We start from the raw sequence: 21,003 nt of genomic DNA on the forward strand, positions 1-21,003 counted from the left end.
TTGATAGATGTTGTGTTGAGTTCTGTGTAGTTTTGTGCGATTTAACGTTATGAACGAAAATGGTAAAAGGTAATGGGGGCAAATTTTTTCCCTCAAGGAAAAAGATGAATTGGTTATAATCTTACTTGCCCACAAGGATAGGTACTGTACGAGCACGTCAGCATCGACCGCGACCTACAACATGCTAGCCGACTGGCCCATGAACCCTGAACGAACGTGCACCGTAGGCACTCTACACCGACGGCACATTGGACTGGACACATTGAATTGTGTACATTATGTATATAGCAATAGCATAACAGTAATAAACCAGATATCAACCGTCCGCGTTGTGTTTCATTTCCCCCACTAAGGCCAAGAAAGCCTTAGTGCAGTCCTCCTTCCTATCAAACCTTTCTTTAAATCTACTTAATTAAAAGGTATTGTTAGGGCTCTAGGGACTACAAACGAAGCCAGAAATATAGCTTGGTTGTGACGTTATGAGTAACCAATACCTACTACCTATACCGCATGTAATCCTGTCTCATTCTTTAATATATGGCCGCCTGAATAAACTTGAGTGAAAAAGTGTTTCCACTGTCTCAATTGCATCAAAAGCTCCAAACAAATCATTTAATTCAGTTTCCATTTTGCCGATTAAGCGTGATTGACAATATGCGTGACAGTTGTGGTGACAGTGACAACCTGCACGCGCAGTGATCGCCATCGCGGTCGCGGCAGTGTGAAACAACTTTTGCACGCGCAGTGGTCGCCATCGCTGCACGCGTTGGTTTGTCCGAACCTTTAGAGTAATAGGGTTATTGAACTTGCCGATTTTAACTTCACTTTACTCTGTTCGCGCTTGCCAGCTGTTATACAGGGTGTAAATAGCCACAACTCCTCGTTACTACCACCACGCTAATTGTGAAACTCTTGAAAGCTCTTTGCGACCCGTCTGGTGTGACGATTACTCTGTGTCGCGGATAGGGTTGCCTGCCAGGTCCAAAAACACAAAAGCCGGACTCGCTTAATTTGGCCGGACATTTAACCCTAAAAACCGGACATACTTTTTTTAATAGCTACGGGGGGAGTGCAATTAGTATCATACCTGATGAGTGAGTAACTATCAACTATCATCATGGAATCGGTAGCCCGATACGCGCATCAGCGCATGTGTGCTTGATATTATTCTGTGGCTTGACTTTCAAATGGCGCGGCAGCCACATAAAAAGTCTAACTAAAGCCGGACACACCGGACAAGGGAATATTTGGCCGGACAAGTACCGTAAGCCAAACATGTCCGGATAAAGTCGGACACCTGGCAACCCTACGCGGACGAAAAGCTTTTATTTGTTCGCACTGAAGAGGAAAATGAATAGACTAATTACGTTGAAAAAAAAACCATTGATCACCGATTGGATTACAAAATAAACAACGTTAGACAAAAAGATAATACGAGTAATGAGCATCCTAATTATATCTATCTAATTAGTCCTCTTACAGAGTAGGTAGGTACAGCCCCCCTAGACAAAACGCGACTTTTTGATCGAATCGAAAATCGAATCCGTCAAAACTCCATACAAAAAAGGGGCTTTTCGACCACTTTGCGACTGGTTTGCGATTATAATTTGCACTTTGTCTAGACCCACAGGTGTATTTATCAGTGACAAGACATCCATTTTTGTACATAGGCTGTGCCAAAATTAGCAAGTCACACTGACATGAGAGGTAAATGAGCCAAACGCTTAGAACTTAATTAAAAATTGTCTTGGGTTTATAAGATAAGATAAGAAAAACTTAATATTTTATTATGAGGTTAAATATTTTTTAGAAAATCATAAAGTCTCCTTTTTTAACGTTAAATCAAAATCTTATCGAGTAATCAACCGATAGGTACACTTCCAAGTGTTCCAAAAGGTGCCTAAGCCGCTTAGGCCTCGGCACAAACTGGAGTCGCTAGAAATAGCGGGAAATACGGTACCACTGGGCTATGACTATCGAATCAGGGAAATCTACAGGTTCCGATACGCGTAATCTCCTCGCCCGATTTATTTGCCTCGATAAGCCTCTTTTTATGTTTATAAGTGGATAAATATTCGGCAGTTAGACCGATTTACGCGTTAAGTGATATTCACACATGACTCTATTAAATAAATAAATAATAAATATCCTTGGACATTTTACACTGCGCCTCTAGTCCCAAACTAAGCAAAGCTTGTACTATGGGTACTAGACAACGGATATAACGGATAAACATACTTAAATACTTTTTTTTTGTAAATATATACACATTATACATACCTAATAACACCCAGACCCGTCACAGAAATTAAAATTCATCATTTAAATTTCTACCCAGCCGAGAATCGAACCCGGGACCTCTCGGCATTACTAGGCCGACATAATTAAAAGGGACCTATATGTATAAGCAATCACCTACTTCAGGATTCGCTGTTAGAACATGGGCTGGGGCCCAATACTAGTTGTATTGGGATCGTACGCATCGCTCAAATTATGATGTTGAATCTAGCATGACTCCTAATTATCTCGCACCGAGACCTAACAATAAATTATATAATCAATATTAAACCATATACAAAGACGATCGCAATTTCCGCAGTTCTCAGGACAATGGAACACAAGTCTCTGTCAAGCCATCCAATCAAGGCAAGCCTAAATCCACCTTAAACTCCTTAACTTAGGACGCTATTGGCATAAACCTACGATTCAATTTAGATAATCTAACACAAGCTACCTGGTGTAATACTAGCGCCTAAGGGTTGGATGGATACGTCACAGGGTGCCTAGACAGGTGCACGTTTCATCATGACAGTGCAAATGCAAGCTAACGAACATAAATAGTGACTTGTAAATCACGGGCTGACGAGAAACGTGACGTGAGACGACCGGTGACCTAGGCACTCGGTTTTCTTCGTTACTTAGTGTAAGCGCAAAATCAAAAATATTTATGTTAGGTGGTGAAAATCAGCCTTTGAGCTAAAGACCAGAAATGTTAAGGTCACAAACGAAAATGTATTGCCACATTGCCAGCCAATGTTTGCGACGAAACAAAAACGCGGTTTGCCTACGTCATATATTATTTCGTTTCCATAAATAAAGGATTCCATTAGGTCATTACTTATTTTGATGTTCCGCGGCGTCATCCGTTCACATTACCTTATTATTAACATGACAAGGTTACGCGATTTCAAATGTAAACTTTCAGTCGAATCCACGATGGGTGCTTCTCGAAATTCGTACTTTCACTTTGAAGTGTGTAAGTACCCAATTTAGATGCTTCTAACAGGAAAAAATAAACGTGAAAAGAAAAATTACTGATTATCATACGCATAATTTATTTTTCTATTATCCGCTAAGCAGATTTACGTTGATGTTGAACACTCAAAAGGTAAGATTTTTGAAGATTCATTCCTTGTACTCCATTAAAATAATATTAAATTACTTTCGAATAGAGAACTTTTTTTTAAGAAATTAACAATTTACGCAGATAATGAAAGCATTATCGACAAAGCGTCTTAGAAAACGTTTAAGTCATGACAGCTACGAATAATTACAAGTAATATTAACTGTCCCTTTTTCCCACTGGACACTGAGCAGGAGCACGTGCCCTGAGCCCCGATTACGGTAACTTTTAACGTTTCCAATCCAGACACGCTTCTCGATTCTGCGATACGATTGGTCGTTCAACAGCGTACGTCAGCTGTTTTGACCAATCGTATTGCAGAATCAGAAACGCGTCTGGATTGGAAACGTTAAAAAAGTTACCGTAATCGGGGCTCTGGGCCCCGCAGAGAGGACCCCATTTACGCCCTCAAATAAATAATCACCTACAGTGGGCTGAGTGTGAGTTTACATCAAAAGTCCTCACTAGTGTGCGCGTTAAAAAAAATTAAGAAAATTTTAGTTCTTGAACGATTAGGGGCGCTCTACAATCCGTCATACATTTAAAGTCATTTTTTGTTTGTCATTTGCGTTTGATGTAAACTCAATAATGTACCTATGAATGCGCAGTAACATGTTAACAGTTGTATAAGTACTGAAAATGTCTTTACTCTGCAGTTTTTCTTATTTCTTAAAGGAAAATGGCCCCTTGATCCTTAAATGCCCAGGAAAGCCAAGCTTAAAGTCGGCCCTTCCTGCTATGATAGGCTTTAAATACACCTGTGCCTTCCATTTTGGATATTTTATTCCGCATAATGAATTTGGTCCCCAAAGAAAAAGTTATAATAATCTATCATTCAAGACAAATTCAATTAGGTAAATGGAAATACCGAGCTTAATATCTTTAAAGATTTGAAAAGGAAACATTTTTAATACCAAAGTTGGTATTACAATTTTTCCTTGACAAGTGCAAACTAATTTTTAAACAGCTTTTTCAGTCTTTACTCGTACTTCTGTTTATTTACCAATATAGATCCGACCAATAAATAAATTATACTAAGTAGGTACTCAGGGTTTGTTTTAGTGAACTAAAAAAAATATTATTATTACTGACGGGATTGCTACCATGTAAAAAATGATACACTACCTACTTGAGTACTAGAGCTTTCGATTCGAGAATAAGTACGTGCAGTGCGTGCCTTTGTAAGGAAAGCCGCTTTGACACGGACAATGTATTACTTCCACCAAAGCTTTGATGGAACGGAGGCTTTTAGGGTCAAAAAGATAATGGCAATTAGGTATACTCGTATATCCTACTATACTTTAAGTGATGGGTACTGACAAAAAATCGTCTAACACCTCCATGGGCAAATGGGATGGATGTAAAATAGGGCTATGACAGGTTTGATTCCCAAAAAAATTCATTAATGCCCGTTTTCACCATCTATCCCTAATTTTTAAATGACCCCTATGAAAACAAAATATAAAGGCGTCACTTAAAAAATAGGGATTGATGGCGATAACGGGTACAAGCCTATTAATAAAATATTATTACAATAATAACTAGTACTTTGATACAATCAGTGCTGGTGTAGGTTGGTTTTGAAATCCTTCGTCTAATATTAACTCTGCCAAACATGCGATAATTTTCATCACTTATAGCTAGTGAGCGAAAGAATCGAATCGATATTGATGTGGTTTATCGTAGTACAGGGCAGTACCTCAGGTATCCGACCTCTATACAGGGTGTTAGGTAAATGGGTATATGAGCCGACACTAGCCCATGTTAACATGGGCATATAAATGGTATGGTGAAGTCAGAAAATTGATATCATCATTTTAATTTTTTAAATTTTCATACAAAGTAAATTTTATAAAATCCGATTTGTATGAAAATTTCAATAATTAAAATGACAATTTTCTGACTTCACCATACCATTTCTATGACCATGTTAACATAGGCTAGTGTCGGCTCATATACCCATTTATCTAACACCCTGTATAAAATAGATCGGCAACTAGAGCAAGGTATATAGAGATACCTCGGACATTAATATTCAAAGGCCTCCCAAGAGCATATTAATACAATTACCCGTGATAGAAGCATGGCGAATCTATTAATCATCGAGCTGTTAATGAAACCCGGCCGAAGCGAGTACCTACCTATTTGAGAGCTTTGAGTTTTGTATATTTTTCCCTATGCATTTGTATTTCTAGGTGATTTTATGCAGGGTAGAGACCCTATTTTAGCCACTGTACCTTTTCTGACAATATTTTTCTGTTCTATTTCATGAAAAAGGTATATAATTGACTTGTAGATATTGGCTACAAACTACAGAAAAGCACTTTTGAAATAAATCTGTCCGACATTAGCCATAATTACCTACATACAGACAGATTCAATCATGAGTGATCTAATTAAATCTAATAACGAGAAGCTTACTGATGATGCACTTAGGATTAATTAATCTTATTAATCTCTGGCATTTGCATAAACACATCTGGGGGCACGGCAGTGCCCCCGCCAAGTCGAGCGCGAAGCAAACACTGCCGTACCATCCTTTACTGGAACCATTTCGCCGCATTTTCAGGCCCCTATTTGAGAACCTCTGGATAAGACCAGAACGCAGAAATTTTCGTCATCTAGTAAGCTATAATCACATACTTTAAATCCAAAATTTCAAGTCTGTAGGTCATTTAGTTCCGAAGTTAAGCGAAAGCAAAGTTTCGCATTTACGACACTCACTCACTCACTCACTGATGATCATCAAAATAGAACTAGTACTTCCCATAAACTCAGAGAGCTGAAATTTGGTACAGAGTTAGGGTTTAATGGAAACATAAAAGGAAAACTATAAAAACTAGGAAAATCGAAGATCTGGAGTAACCACATTCATAATCAATACTACTCCGGCACCGTGGTGTTCGCCTGTATCGCTCACCGCTAGATGGCGCTAGTACTAGCATTTCGTTGATTTCGTTTATTATATTGTAAGGTTCGCTTAGGATAGGTTATGTTATTAAAACAATTCTGATTCGTTGTCCATTTTAAAGGTCGTTGAGTTTATTTGTGTTTAATATCGTAAAAAAATGTCGATAAAACTACGCCAACGCCACAATTGCCACGTTCTACAAAAAGAAGTGAAATCCCACCAAAAACATTCTGTAAAAAACTAGCCAAGTCTCGATGGAGCTGCTTGTTTATCTCTAAAAAGTAATGAAATCTAGACAAAGTCGTGCCAAGTCTATGGTTCCTTACTGCGATTTCTTTATTATTATAGTTAATGTTGTGTGACTTGGCCGTTGAACAATCTTTATTAAGATAATCATACATTATAAATACGCAGCTTTACTGAACCTACAATTGACTGGTTATTTTTGAATCAACGTTTTCCAAGTGGCAATTTTCCATCGTCAATGGGTAGCGGTTCTGGCGACAGATTGGTGCAATGGTGTCATGGAGCACCTGGTTTTGTCACCCTTCAACGGCCAAGTCACACAACATTAACTATAATAATAAAGAAATCGCAGTAAGGAACCATAGACTTGGCACGACTTTGTCTAGATTTCATTACTTTTTAGAGATAAACAAGCAGCTCCATCGAGACTTGGCTAGTTTTTTACAGAATGTTTTTGGTGGGATTAAATTAATGCGGAACTAATGCTTGATTGATTAGACTGAAATATGCATTATACTGAGTGTTGCAAGCGCTATCTGTACAGAACGTTTGTAATAGATGTAAATATAAATAAGTTTGTTTTGTATTCGTTTCGTAGCTTGTAATAGACCCTGCAATGTATAAAGAAATAGCGATTAGAAATAGACACAGAGATGTATGTTGTTTGTGCAATAAAGATAAGCTAGGCCAGAAAAGTAGGCAATTGTTATCTTTATCTGTCATTTTTTGAATTGTATAGTGTTCTGTTGTATGTCGCTATCAATTTCTTGAGCTTCACATTCAAGTAAGATTGTGTCAAGTCATTTTGTTTGTACTGTGTTCTATTGTCTTTTATTTGTGTCTTTATATCGTGTTTTATTGTTTTGTGTCTATTTTTTGTGTATTTGTATAGTTAATCGTCATTGTTTTGTATAGATCGTCATTTGCACTAAACATGTAAAATTGTATTTGGATATGAAAATAAATTAACTTGTTGTTGGTGTTGGCTTCATTTAGAAAGGGACAAATAGGTAGGAAAAATAGGTAGTTAGAAAAGATAGGAAAATAGGTACTCACCCTCCGACGGAGGACAGAGACAGACATATCGGAAATAGAGCCGTAATCGCTTTACGGTATTGCCTTTTCGAGAGAAAAAGCAAGCATTTGTTGTCTCGCTCCCACTAGCGGCCCTCGCTCACACCGTACTGCGTCTCGCTCGCACTCGCTCCGTCCTTGTCGCACGGAGGCACGCGATACGGCGTTAGATTGAGGCGTAGGCGTCACTAGTGGAGAGTGGCATGGTGGGCCCAAATATAGCGGTGGTCCGAGCCAAAATCACAGTCCACTTGAAGATAGCTACGAAGTAACAACTAAGAAACAAGAAGTCCCTAGAAGCCAACAGCAGCCAGTACAAGCCCACTCAAGAAATAAGGGGTTGTTATTTCACTACACCCCCTCCCCGCTACCCCACTACGTGAACACCGGCGAGAGAGAGACAGCGATATCTCTGCATCGGGCGCTTCTTCTTCGAGCCTTCAACAACTCCCAGGCGCAACTCCAGTAACCCGTGGGGCGTACCCCACACTATCTGTTTGTGAATTAAAAACTAAGTAAAAATCTAATTTGGTTAAACATTTATTGACTTTGACTCAAACTTGGGGAAATTGTAACAAAGTTTGTTAAATAAAGAAGCCCCCAGAAAATATATTTTTCTTTATCCTCTTCTATAAGTATTATGCAAGTGTACCCATTAGTACACCCTATTAGATATTAAGTAGGTAACTTAACAATAAGTGACGACATTTAGGAACCTATGCATCTTTATTTATTTTCAGAAATTTTGACACACATATAAAACAAAAGTGAGTGTATTGACACACTAGAAAAAGTGTACAAAAAAGGTCCCCAACTCAGCATAAATCGTGGCTGTGTATGCCACGACACTGAAGACTGTGTAAAATATAAGACTAGGCGCAGACCATCGATTTTTAGGTTAAATTGTAAGAAGAATCGGCCAAATCAAATCGGTGTAATGTGCGCACTTCCATACATGCCCATAATGATCAACTGCCCGACTAAACTATGGGCCGACGAAAAATCGATGGTCTGCGCCTAGGCTAAGATTGAGAATTAACCAACCGTTTGTCCACAGACCGTCAGTTCTACCACAAGTGGGCCCTGCTCACGGACCCCGACGACGTGGCTGCGGGCCCCAAGGGCTACCTGAAGTGCGACATCAGTGTCATCGGCAAGGGAGACACCATCAAGGTCCCCCCGAAGAGCGAAAAGGACGAAGACGATATCGAAGCGTAAGTACTTACCTTTCTAAGATCACCTCTTCACAATTGAAGACCAGAGCTTTCTGAGCGCGATATTGCGTATGACGTCGACAAAAAGGTTGTCAATTGTTACCAGGTATTAAATCGGTTTTTCGACTGGTCACACTAAATCGCAAGGTGATGTCGTATAATTCACACACCCTGAAGCCCAGGACAGTTAACAGTGCTGATTAGAACATTTGTAAGAAAAACACCGCAGTGCAAGACTGCTTAATTACAAACATTGTATCTTTACTAGAATATAAATTATATTTTTTGTTCACTCAGTTTAATGAGGATGAAAGAGAATACTTAATAGGATTTTTATCTTTTTAGGACATTGTTAACATCTATAACATACAATTCTAATAACTACTTTGCACTGGTTTTGCTGATTCATATCAGCTCTTTGTAAACCTTACAGGACTAATCTTTTAACGTACAAAGAACGTGTTGGATGATGGAGTGAGCTTGAGAAGCCCTACTTATACTTATAAGCTTTTGGATTGTCTGTTTGTACATAAAGTAGGCAAGGAATTTCTCTCCGTGGCTGTATAAAAGAACGATTAGTAGGAATATCGATTTCATAAGGTGGATGCTTACATCACGGCTTCTGGTTCGATGTAGAGTGATGATTTAGAAGCTATGTCTTTACTTTTGAATTTTACCTACCTACATCATAAAACAACGAATTAAATATTTTCATCGTAGTGATTTAAAAATGATTTCGATTTATTTTCGACAGCTTGGTCTTGAACTTGATTTACTATTATTATTAAATGCAATTGGATTCGTTCCCTCTTATTCATTAGCTGTTAATAACTTGCTATGACTCCTTTTCTGAGTCCACAAACTTTCAAAACAAATCACAAATTATGGACTATCAGCTCCATATTCTTGCGAATTCATATTGAAACAGTACAGACTAAAGTTGACTCAAATTCAGTATGGAGATGATTTTATTCTAAGAAGTCATGTCACAAGTGTTATTAGAACATCCATAGAGCACTCCATAAAGCTCAAATTCATCATCAAACTCAAATTATTATATTATCAAATGTTTTATTTAAATTACACAAATTAATGTTATCTATCTACATCTTTATTGAGATGTTGGACTATTATCTCTAAGCATTAATTTATTACGAAAGTTGTTATTAATTATAGGAAGTTGCTTGTTGTTACATCAGATAAGATACAATTAATTACCTTCAGCTATCTTATCTTTTGGATCGATACCGGCAGAAATTATCCGAATGATCTTGTGGATACAGAGTGAAAGTGAAATTTAAATCCTGTTCACTAATTTATTTAGAAAGTCCTCTTACCTAAAGAATTTAAAATTATTTAGCTCAGCAGGAGAGGTTAGCGGAGATATTTTCTTAATGATAACTTAAACATAACCAGGAAAATTAGCTAAGTAGACACAAATCTATGACAAACTTCGTTACGCTTACCTCAAAAGCCACGCTTATTCCTGTAGCCTTGGATAAAGCCATATTATACAGCTTTCTTACACTACAATTTTATAATTATTGTGATTCTAATCCAATACCAAGCAAGATAGCCCTAAAGATAAACTTAATTGATGTACTATATACCTAAGCATCGTAATTAATCTAACTACTGGCAATAACGTGAAACGATTAGACACACAAAGCACTAATAATATTAGGAAAGTTAGCAATTGACAATTAACCGTTATAGCTCAGGGTACTACAAGTACCTAATTGACGTTTAAATTATCAGGATCATTCGGCTGCGACTTCGTACGCGTTGATCCTGTTTTACTCCGTAAGGGGTGGAGTTTCGTAAAATCCGTTCTTAGTGAGCACCTACGTTCTAAAAGGAATCCCCATGCAAAATTTGAGACTCCTAGCACTTGTAGTTTTGAGATTTCGTGATGAGTAAGTGAGTCAGTTAGTGACCTTTAGCTTTTATTATAGGAAATCAGTGGTGAGTCGTCAAGCTAGCTATTTTCAGGAGTTCAGTGATGATTTATTGGATTATTTTCTGGGTAGATGAGACGTGTAACAGTAAATCAATAAGTAGAAGTCTCAATGTTGTCTCGTCCATTAATTGTACTCAGATTGCTTGTTGTCCTAAGGATTTGAAAACCTATTTTATCTTTTTGTCCTCTGGATTTTCCAAGTCCCTGGGAATTGAAAGTGCATGGTTTAGTTCAGTTTTTGTAGAATCTTGAATCATCGCTTCTTGTGTTCACGGCACATCTTTGCCGCAGATCGAGTTTAATTTTTTTTGGATTAACTAAATATTATATTCGTACAAATGTTTTCGTCGGTCTTTAGGGATTATCATATTTTCTTTTGGTTCTAGGTACGACTATTTCGGCTAATTGTGTAGTGCATATCTACCTAGATATGCTTATCCATAATCAACAATTAAATATTTACACTTAATTTCAAATACATTACACCCACCCACTTCTTTCGAGGACTTGTGGTGACAACAAACTTTCATAAGATACGACATTTCACTAGAGGTACTTAGAGAGAGAACAATTATTATATATTTTTTCGTGTACCCTACAGATGGATCATTATTACCACAATATTATTAATTAAGGTTTTTGTAAGTTTTTAAAGTTAGGACATCGTGGCTTTCTAAGGTAAATAATGAGGATCAGTACTGTTGTAGAAAATTCAATAAAACTAGTATCTACGTTAATCTTTAAGACATAAGAAAGATATATCTTTTTGAATTATCCAAATCGGACCATTACTTACGAAGATATTAAGTAATAAACATAGGCCGTTTTTGCCGCTAAAAGTCAACGTACGCAGGGCCGCGTGACGTCACTATATCCGAATCGAGCGCAGCCGGCGTACTATTGGGATGGAAAATATTTTTTTCCAGCTAAACTATCAGTTTTAGAAAAAAACTTATTATAACATTTATTCATCAAAATAAAGTAACCTATCGACCAGTAATTTAAAAAAATAAAAATTGTGAAAAATAAGTATTGCTATGTCCAAAAACCACATTTTCATAGGATTCGATGCAATGCGGAGACGCGGTTGGGGTGAGTGTAACTTAATGATTGTTTGTATTGAACATAATAAATACATAATATGATGCTAATACCCAGTTTCTGGCCGGGGGGAGGGGGGGGGATAAGTCATACCCAGCTTATAGCCTGGGGGGAGGGGCAAGCCTTACCCAGCTTCTGGCCTTGGTGAGAGGGGGGAAGAGGCAAGTCATACCCAGTTTCTGGCCTGGGGGGGGGGGGTAAATTATACCCAGCTTCTGGCCGAGGGGGAGTCATACCTAGCTTATGCTTATGGACTGGGGGAAGGTGCTAGCCTTACCCAGCTTCTGGCCTGGGGGAGGGAAGAGGGGGGGGGGGGGGTCAAGTCATAACCAATTTCTGGCATGGGGGGGAGTCATATCCAGCTTATGCTTATGGCCTGGGGGGAGGGGCAACCCTTACCCAGCTTCTGGCCTGGGGGGAGGGGGAGGGGTCAAGTCATACCCAGTTTCGGGCCTGGGGGGGGGGGGGGGGTAAATCATACCCAACTTCTGGCCGAGGGGGAAGTCATGCCATGCTTATGACCTGGGGAGAGGAGGGGGGCGGGGGAGTCATACCCAGCTTCTAGGCTAAGATTGAATAGATTTCCAGGAGGGAGCAGCTGTCCTTTCCTGCAGCAGCTGGCCCGCCCATGGGAACGGCGAATAGATAGGTAGGTACGTAGGTTTAACTCAGAAAAACTAAATAACAGGTAGGTATTGCGTGTACATCGAAATGATCTTCATAGCAATGTCTTGTAGCCTAGGCAGAGTGTATCTGCCTCAGCTATACCTTATTGTTAGAAGTAAATAAATTAATACTTATAGGTAGATCTTCATAGCAATGTCTTGTAGCCTAGGCAGAGTGTATCTGCCTCAGCTATACCTTATTGTTAGAAGTAAATAAATTAATACTTATAGGTACATTTTTATATTTTACTTGGAAGAAGATATGACTCTAACAACACTTATGAACACTTTATTTGAATAAATCGCCAAATATACCACCGCGGAGACCCCAATCGTGTCTCTGCGTTCCATTGAATCGTATGAGCGTATGGATCTTTTGCGTTATTTTTCACAATTTCTTTTTTTTTAAATTACCCATCGATAGCTTACTTTATTCTGATGAATAAATGTTATTACAAGTTTTTCTCTAAAATTGATAGTTTGGCTAGAAAAAAATATTTTCTATCCACGCAGTACGCCGGCAGCGTTCGGATCGGATATAGTGACGTCATCGTCCCCGCGCCGGGCGGTCAGTGAACTTTTTTAGTAATTTGGCCATAACTTCGTCAATTTTTGTCGTAGAACAAAAAATTTTGGACTGTGTATTAAGGATTTCTTAGCCCTATAAATCTGCATTCACAGCTAATAATCGAAATGATCCTCATTATGGTAATACAAACCAGTTGGACCGCACCTGCGACACAAGATGTCGAAAGATGAGTTTTAAAGGCACATCAAAGTCCACTTTGTTTATTCATTATGTGAAACCTATTAACGAGCATTTTCAGGTTGCGAACCTTCTGCAGGCTGGCATCTAGAAGTCTTGACCGTTAAACGAAGAAATAGTTTCAACCACCGTAAGTCTAAATGTGTGTGCGTATAAATGTTAAATATACACGAGACGGAACCAAATGGTGAGATTAAACGGGATTTGGTACACCCTGTATAAATTTATCAATCTCAATTGCAGGCACGTGCAAAATCTATTTAGTCTACGCCCGCCGAGTCCTGAATGTTATGAAAATATGTAAATTCGCGACACGATTTTTGCTGCGCATGATTTTTACTTTTGGATTGAAAACTTCAGACTAAAACTCACTGGCGTGATTTTCCGCCATATTAAGTAGTACGAGTGGGATAAAGTTTTGAACATCTGTGAATTTGGTGTAATTTTCTTCAGATGGGTAAAATTCAATTTTATCAACATTATTTTGCCGGCGTAACAAACTTTTAGGTCATTTTGAAAAATACCGTCTAAAGCTTGTAGTATTACGCGTACAAATATCTTTTAGCAGTTAGTCAAGAGTATTTTTCGTCAGTCTCGTAAAAAAACTTAATTATATTAATTTATAAGACCTTACCTTTGTTTGTTTATTAATGTGGCAATATTTTAGTTACATAGTTCTACCTAACAGAAAATTAATATTTGCTATGTGGTGAAGCAAAGCTTTCAAGTATGGTGTTCCTATTATTACATTCTCCTGAAGCAAGAAACTAAAGGCCGCCGTCCCATTTTTGTCCCACTAGCGAGTTTGATCAGCTCTAACTTTTTTATTTTTCAACGAAAGTCCATGAAACTTTTTGACTTTTTCTGATTTATTGAATTTTATCATTTTTTAATGTTTTTGATAATATAACATTAATAGAAATTTTTTTTAAAATCGGTTTTACCTAGAAGCGCCACTGGGTCCATTTTGTCCCACCCTGGTATTTGCCACAATAATTTGATGAAGAGTCCTTGTTTCAAGGAGATACGAAAGTGGAGAGGTGAGGAGAGTTTAGGTGACTCGTGACAATGCAGAAATGTAAATATATTGTACTAGTTTTTGCCTGTGACTTCACCCGTGAGAAATTAAGTTTATCATAGAAAGACCTAATTTCTTGACACTTATCGTTGATTTTTGACCAAATAACTGAATATTATTCTAAATTATAGCCTATATTATGTTATTCTGAAGTATTAACAATAAAATTGCAAAGTTTTATTAAGATCGGCTTAGTATTTTTTGCGTAAAAGAGTGAAAAAACATCCATCGATCTAACCACGAATCCATACTCACTTAGTTCAAGTTCCAGGCATATATCCACCTATTCATCCATCCTATCCATTCATCAGTCCATCCATCCTTCAATTCATCAATATTTATTAACTTTTACATTTATAATATTAGTAGGAAGATGGCATCTAGACATAAGCCAGTTCATACATTGTATGACTTGATACATTTTTAAAATGTGTGACTTATAAAATTTTGAAGATTAAACGTACATACTTTTCATTGTAATTGGTCAAAAACTTCATTGTTTGTATACAGATAACAGAAAAATAACCATACCTATAGAAATTCCTAAACACATAGTACACCAGATAGACAAAAAACCATAAAAAAAAACTTTGTGCAAAATGTGCACTATTATTTTTAAGATATTTATTTTTTCTTTAAAAATAATAATGACTAGTTAAAGTAGTAATTTCATGATTTTAATACAGTATACCACCACGTAATATGTGACTATTTTTAGATGAAACCAAAAATATCTAAATTTTAATAATTCCAAATTAAAATTGAATACATTATATTTTTAAAGAAATAAGTACATATTGTTTTAACCTCATAGATAAACCTTTTTTTAAGGATACTACAAATAGTTTTAACCATAATATTCATGCCTGAAACTAAAAAATGTTACAAAATACATGCTGGGACAAAATTGACCCAGCGGCGCTTTTAGGGGGGTCGTAATCTTCGGCACTTCTAGTGTTAATCACCTTTTAATTGAATATTAATAATATAGACCGTAGCCAATTCCCTATAATACGTGCGAGCAAATTTTGGCACCAAAGTGGGAATTTTAACCGCTGTAATTAATCTACTAAGGCTGAGTTGCACCACCTTATTTTAACCGTAACATTAACAATAATGCTTTTTGTATGGAGTTTGACAGAATTTTGATGTTTGTTAAAAAAGTTAAAGTAAGATTTAAAGTTAAAGTTAAAGCAAGATGGTGCAACTCAGACTAAGCGTACGTTGCGGTACAATCTAATGATAATCTTGATTATATTGGCGGTTATGAAGCGTACGTTTTTAATATTTGACCAAAAAGGTTATAGATGGAATTTTAGGATTGTCAAAAAAGGGTAATTACTTGAAAATACAATGAAAAATGAAAGCGTATTAAAAAAGGTCGGCCTGAGGCTTCACATACCTTTCATACTTTAGGGATTGCCAGAACATAAGTGAAATATCATCAGAATCACATCTCCTGAAACATGTTCTTAATGTAAGAAAGAAAATAGAAAAAATGATAATTCATTATTAACAATTAACATAGACAGATTTAAAAAAATGAATGTACACAATGATATTAAAAAGGTATCCACTCAGCATAGTATCGTAGCATCTCAGTAGGTAGATAATGTCACGACCCTGGTCTTCCGTGTCAATTTAAGTACCTAGTTAGGTGTAATCAATGACTCAATGGGCATAAACCTTTGAAATTGTTAGGTGTTCATATCACAGAATACATAATAGTAGCAACAGAAATTGCACTCCTTTGTGTAGGATCAGATGCCGACATTTTAACACGTTGAGTGCGAAACCAGGTCTATAGACCTTGTGTACGTCTCGCTTACCGTGCGGCTAATAAAATCATAGTCTTCCTTGTCGTGCGAAAGGCATAACTTCAATTGGGTCCGGTGTAGGAAAGTGATGAATATATATCTATGATGTATTCTTAAAATAGAATCCAATGATGTACCTACCTTATTACCAGGTTTTTAGACCTGGTACCGCACGGAAGTAATAAAGTGTCTTCACAATGCGAAACCAGGTCGAAGCACCTTGTACCCTGCGCACCTGGTACCGCACCCCACGCTAGCTTCGTGCAGCCAGTGTTGCCTCGCATTCGTAAGAAACGCACATGTCGACATGGCGTCAAGAGAAACAAACAAAATCAAAACTGCAAATTGATTATAATTTAATTTGCTACACGATTTATTGCTAATTTAAATAATGTTTTTCGTGACAAACATTTGAAGTTGTAACTAAATGTTATTAAATGATATGTTTTCTTTAAATATAGCTTATTTAAGTATTTATGCACGTATGTGTTATTTGTAAAATATTTAGACTAAATTATTAAAACATCTTTGCTTGTTACTTTTTTAAATTTTTATTTAAACTTAATTTAAACTATCGATATTTGTATTTCACATCCCTAGAATACCCACCAGACTTCCCTACTTCAGTGCGGCACAGGGTGCATAAGCCTTGTATTTTGAATATAGCTATAATTTTTATACTAAACAAGTTATTCACGAACGCCTTCAGGTGTATGTCAATAAATGCATTATTATTAATATTCAAAGAAAAAAAACACAATATCTATTAACATGAAGCCAAAAATAAAATTAATATATCTTAAATATTACAAGGTCTTTAAGCCTTGTGCCGCCACAATGTAAGTTTTAATACCAGGTTTACTGACCTTGTACCGAAGGAATGGAAAGTATTAGAAAGTTACTGCCGCAGCAAAGGTGTTAACGGTAATAATAATAATGCAAAATATCCAACGAACCTGGTGCATTCGAAATCGCACCCTACTACTACGCAATTTTTTTGTGATCAGAATTGATCTACGTCACAGCTCAAGCGTCAGGGTTGTTTAAACAAAGTAAAATAAATAAAAACTTAATTTTAAGAAGCATTTATTGTTTTTACGATTGGTAAACGTTAATCTAGTGGTGTTTGTATTTCGTACCATCTCCAAAGTACCTATTAATAAACTTGAGTGTTGCGATTATTCGAAATTGGACAAACAGTTTTAAAAGGTGTAGTGTCGGAAAATAGACACGGTGAAGTAAAGTTAATGTTTTATTAGCTAAAATAATGTTTTTGCTACAGCTTTTTGCCTTAAGTATTTCAAATTGCAGTTATTTTTCATTATTTGAATTATTATTTTTAAATTACAGTTAATTATTATTTTTAAATATTACGATTTTCCATCATAAAGACGAATTAAAGTGCTGTTGGAACAATAAACCTTGATTGCGACGATGATCAACCGAGCGCGAGCGTGTATAGGTACGCATGTGTACCTACCCAGGCGCGTGGCGGCCCTGACTGATTTGCAACTTGGAGTTGTCGCGCGCTGTAGGTAATTATCTCGGCCGGCATAGGCGAGTGACGGAGGCCTGGTTCATATTGTATTCGAATGAGTGTGCGTGTGAAACCAGGCGCCTAATGCTTGTGGCGTAGGAACATAGTCTTACAAAAAAGATAGCGCCCTAGTTTACGTTACATTGGCTTTGAAATATTATTATGTTCGTAGATATGTTACGGTCAATGTGATAAATGTGAAAATTATGAATAATCGCCGGTTATTATGAATAATTACCTCATGATCTGGTAAATGTGATTAATATGAGGTCATTTATGTGTGTATAAAACTAAATAGGCGGCTTAGGGGTGGCCCAAGGGCCACCCCCGCCGCACCTTAACCTATTTTTCACTTTAAATCAAAACATTATGTTATGGGCATCATGGAAAAGTAATATTATGCAAGAAACATTCCAAACTCATTATGCCAAATTATATTAATATAATGATATCAAAACGTTCAAAAATTTTGGCTGTACACGAGCACGTACACAAGATGTTGTTCTCTTTTATGATATTTGTTAGTACTAAGGTTGAATTATTAAATAACCACTGTTAAATGTTATTAATTTATCACTTTTACCGCGACTGTCGGTAATTATTCATAATAACCGGTTATTATTCATAATTTTCAATTTATCACATTAACCGTAACAGATATAAAATATCTACTTGCATACTTATTAGGGTGGTCCTTATTTTTCGACTTTTGAATTCTCCCCGGGGCACTTTCTCATTCGATTATATACCTTTAAATATGAAATCAGCTTTTTTTGTTTTTTTTTTTTGGTTAAGATTTAGAGGTCGCTACCAGCTGTCAAAATATTTACAAAAAGCTTTGAAGATCTTAAATCATGGTTTCATAAATGTTTTATTTAAGTGTTTATATCACATTTTACGTGCAAATGAACATCGCATAGATAGAATAGACAATCGCTTCTTGTCCCCTTCTCCCCTCAACCCCTCTTCTGTACCGACCATGGTACCGACGCGTCGAGATACTAACAAGTCAACTCTTATATCTTAAAAATAATTGATTCAAATATGTACATTGTACATAATATCTTAGTTCATAGCAACAACAATAATTTTGTAATATTTTTATTTGGCTTTGGCTAAAAATAAATGAATCAAACAAATACAGATTTTGTGTTTTTACTTAAAATTCAAACCTTGGTAGCGACCCCTAAATGTCTTTTAAAAATTAAAAAAATAATAATGAAAGACTTTCATATGGTATATATTCAAATTACGTGGTGCCCCGCAAAATATAAGAAAAAAAATTTTTTTCGTAGGAATAAGGACCACCTTAATACTTATGTTATTGAAATACCACAAAAGGAATCATACAGATTTATAAACTTTATAAAGTAAACACTTTGATGGCTACTTGGCTACTCAACATAAATAATTTTCGAAAACATTTCACTGTTTGTTTCTGAGGCCGGGTACAGACGAGTATAACGCGTAATGTAATGTATCGTGTAATGTAAGGCCGGGTCCAGACGGGTGTAATGTGTAATGTAAAATTAGAAAGAAAGAAGAAAGAAAGAAAGATACATTTATTACAATGGACATCACACAAATACAGGCAATTACATAGACAAAAAAATTACGTGTAATGTACTCGTAACAAGAATTCTACGTGTGGACGGCACTACGAGCATTACATGTAAATTACTGCCCATACTATTTACATTACATTACACGGTGGATTACATTACGCGACTCGCACTACGCACTCGTCTAGATCCGGTTTTATGGAAATATTATGGGCAGCACTTTACATGTAGGTAATGATCGTACTGCCGTCCACGCGTAGAATTCGTGTTACATTACACGGTGGATTGCATTACATATATCTAACACCCGTCTGCACCCGGCTTTATTCAGCAGCTGTTACAGAAATAATTTTGAATTTCAAGGTCAAATAACTTACGGATCTTTCAAATTTCAGAAGTGGCAATAACCGAAGTTACTGTAATAAAGTAAAGCTTTTACGCCTGTAAGGTCAGGGGTTACCATGCGTCTGGATCTGACAGGACATAATTATGACTTCTTAGACATAGACTCTCGGCCATCCTAGAACTCTTTTACGTTAAATATTTGTATGGACTTCTGCATTGTAGGAAAATAAATAACAAAAGAAGATCATTTTTTGAATATATATTCGTCTTTTAGCCAGGACCTCCCAAATCATAAGATGGTGACCCTAGTAGGACCACTCCCGAGAGATGTGAACCCGGAAAATAATTTCATCCTCCACCCATTTCGGAGTTATGGTTTAAGATATGTTTTCATTCATTTATCTTTTATGGAGGGGTCACTGTAAATAAAAACATGGTGTATGTACGTACACCCTTAGTTGGTTTTATGTTACCTGTTGCCTTTTATCCCCATACACTTATAAAACACCTAATAATTTTAGGCAATAAGATACGATCTTCTGAGACAGTTTAGGTTTAAATGGACAATATGAGCGAAACTTAACATTAATAACTTAAAATCGTTCGTGTAAATTCATTTATGGTGCTTTTATTTTCTTTCTCTTTTTAACATTAATCCTACCTATCATATCACAGAAATTGAACTCTTCTGGTGCAATAAAATGTAATTTTATTGACCAACCATTATAATTTTACCGGAAGCGGATAATAATTGCGAAAGTAGAAACCGGGAATTTTTAATAAAATTAATTCCATTCCAGGCAATTTTATTCGTTATAAATATTATTCGGAACTCGTATATGTAGGTATATATGTTACGGTCAAAGTGATAAATGTGAAAATTATGAATAATCGCCGGTTATTATGAATAATTACCGCAAGATTTGGTAAATGTGATTAATATGAGGTCATTTATGTGTGTATAAAACTAAATAGGCGGCTTAGGGGTGGCCCGAGGGCCACCCCCGCCGCACCTTAACCTATTTTTCACTTTAAATCAAAACATTATGTTATAGGCATCATGGAAAAGTAATATTATGCAAGAAACACTCCAAACTCATTATGCCAAATTATATTAATATATGATATCAAAACGTTCAAAAGTTTGGCTGTACACGAGCACGTACACAAGATGTTGTTCTCTTTTATGAAATTTGTTAGTACAAAGCTTCAATTATTAAATTAATAATCACTGTTAAATGTGATTTATTTATCACTTTTACCGCGACTGTCGGTAATTATTCATAATAACCGGTTATTATTAATAATTTTCAATTTATCACAT

At 36.5% G+C, this 21,003-nt stretch overlaps 1 protein-coding gene across 1 annotated transcript in view; it reads left to right on the forward strand.

Annotated features, from left to right (window-relative positions):
* Positions 1-21,003, forward strand: part of LOC135087155 (otoferlin-like) — a 71,525-nt gene that overhangs the window by 36,920 nt on the left and 13,602 nt on the right. Inside the window, exon 6 of the mRNA XM_063981989.1 lies at positions 8,692-8,848. Coding sequence (XP_063838059.1) covers positions 8,692-8,848 — 157 coding nt within the window. The remainder of the gene's footprint in view (positions 1-8,691; positions 8,849-21,003) is intronic.

Source organism: Ostrinia nubilalis, chromosome Z (assembly GCF_963855985.1).
Source record: "Ostrinia nubilalis chromosome Z, ilOstNubi1.1, whole genome shotgun sequence".
NCBI classification, from domain to species: domain Eukaryota; kingdom Metazoa; phylum Arthropoda; class Insecta; order Lepidoptera; family Crambidae; genus Ostrinia; species Ostrinia nubilalis.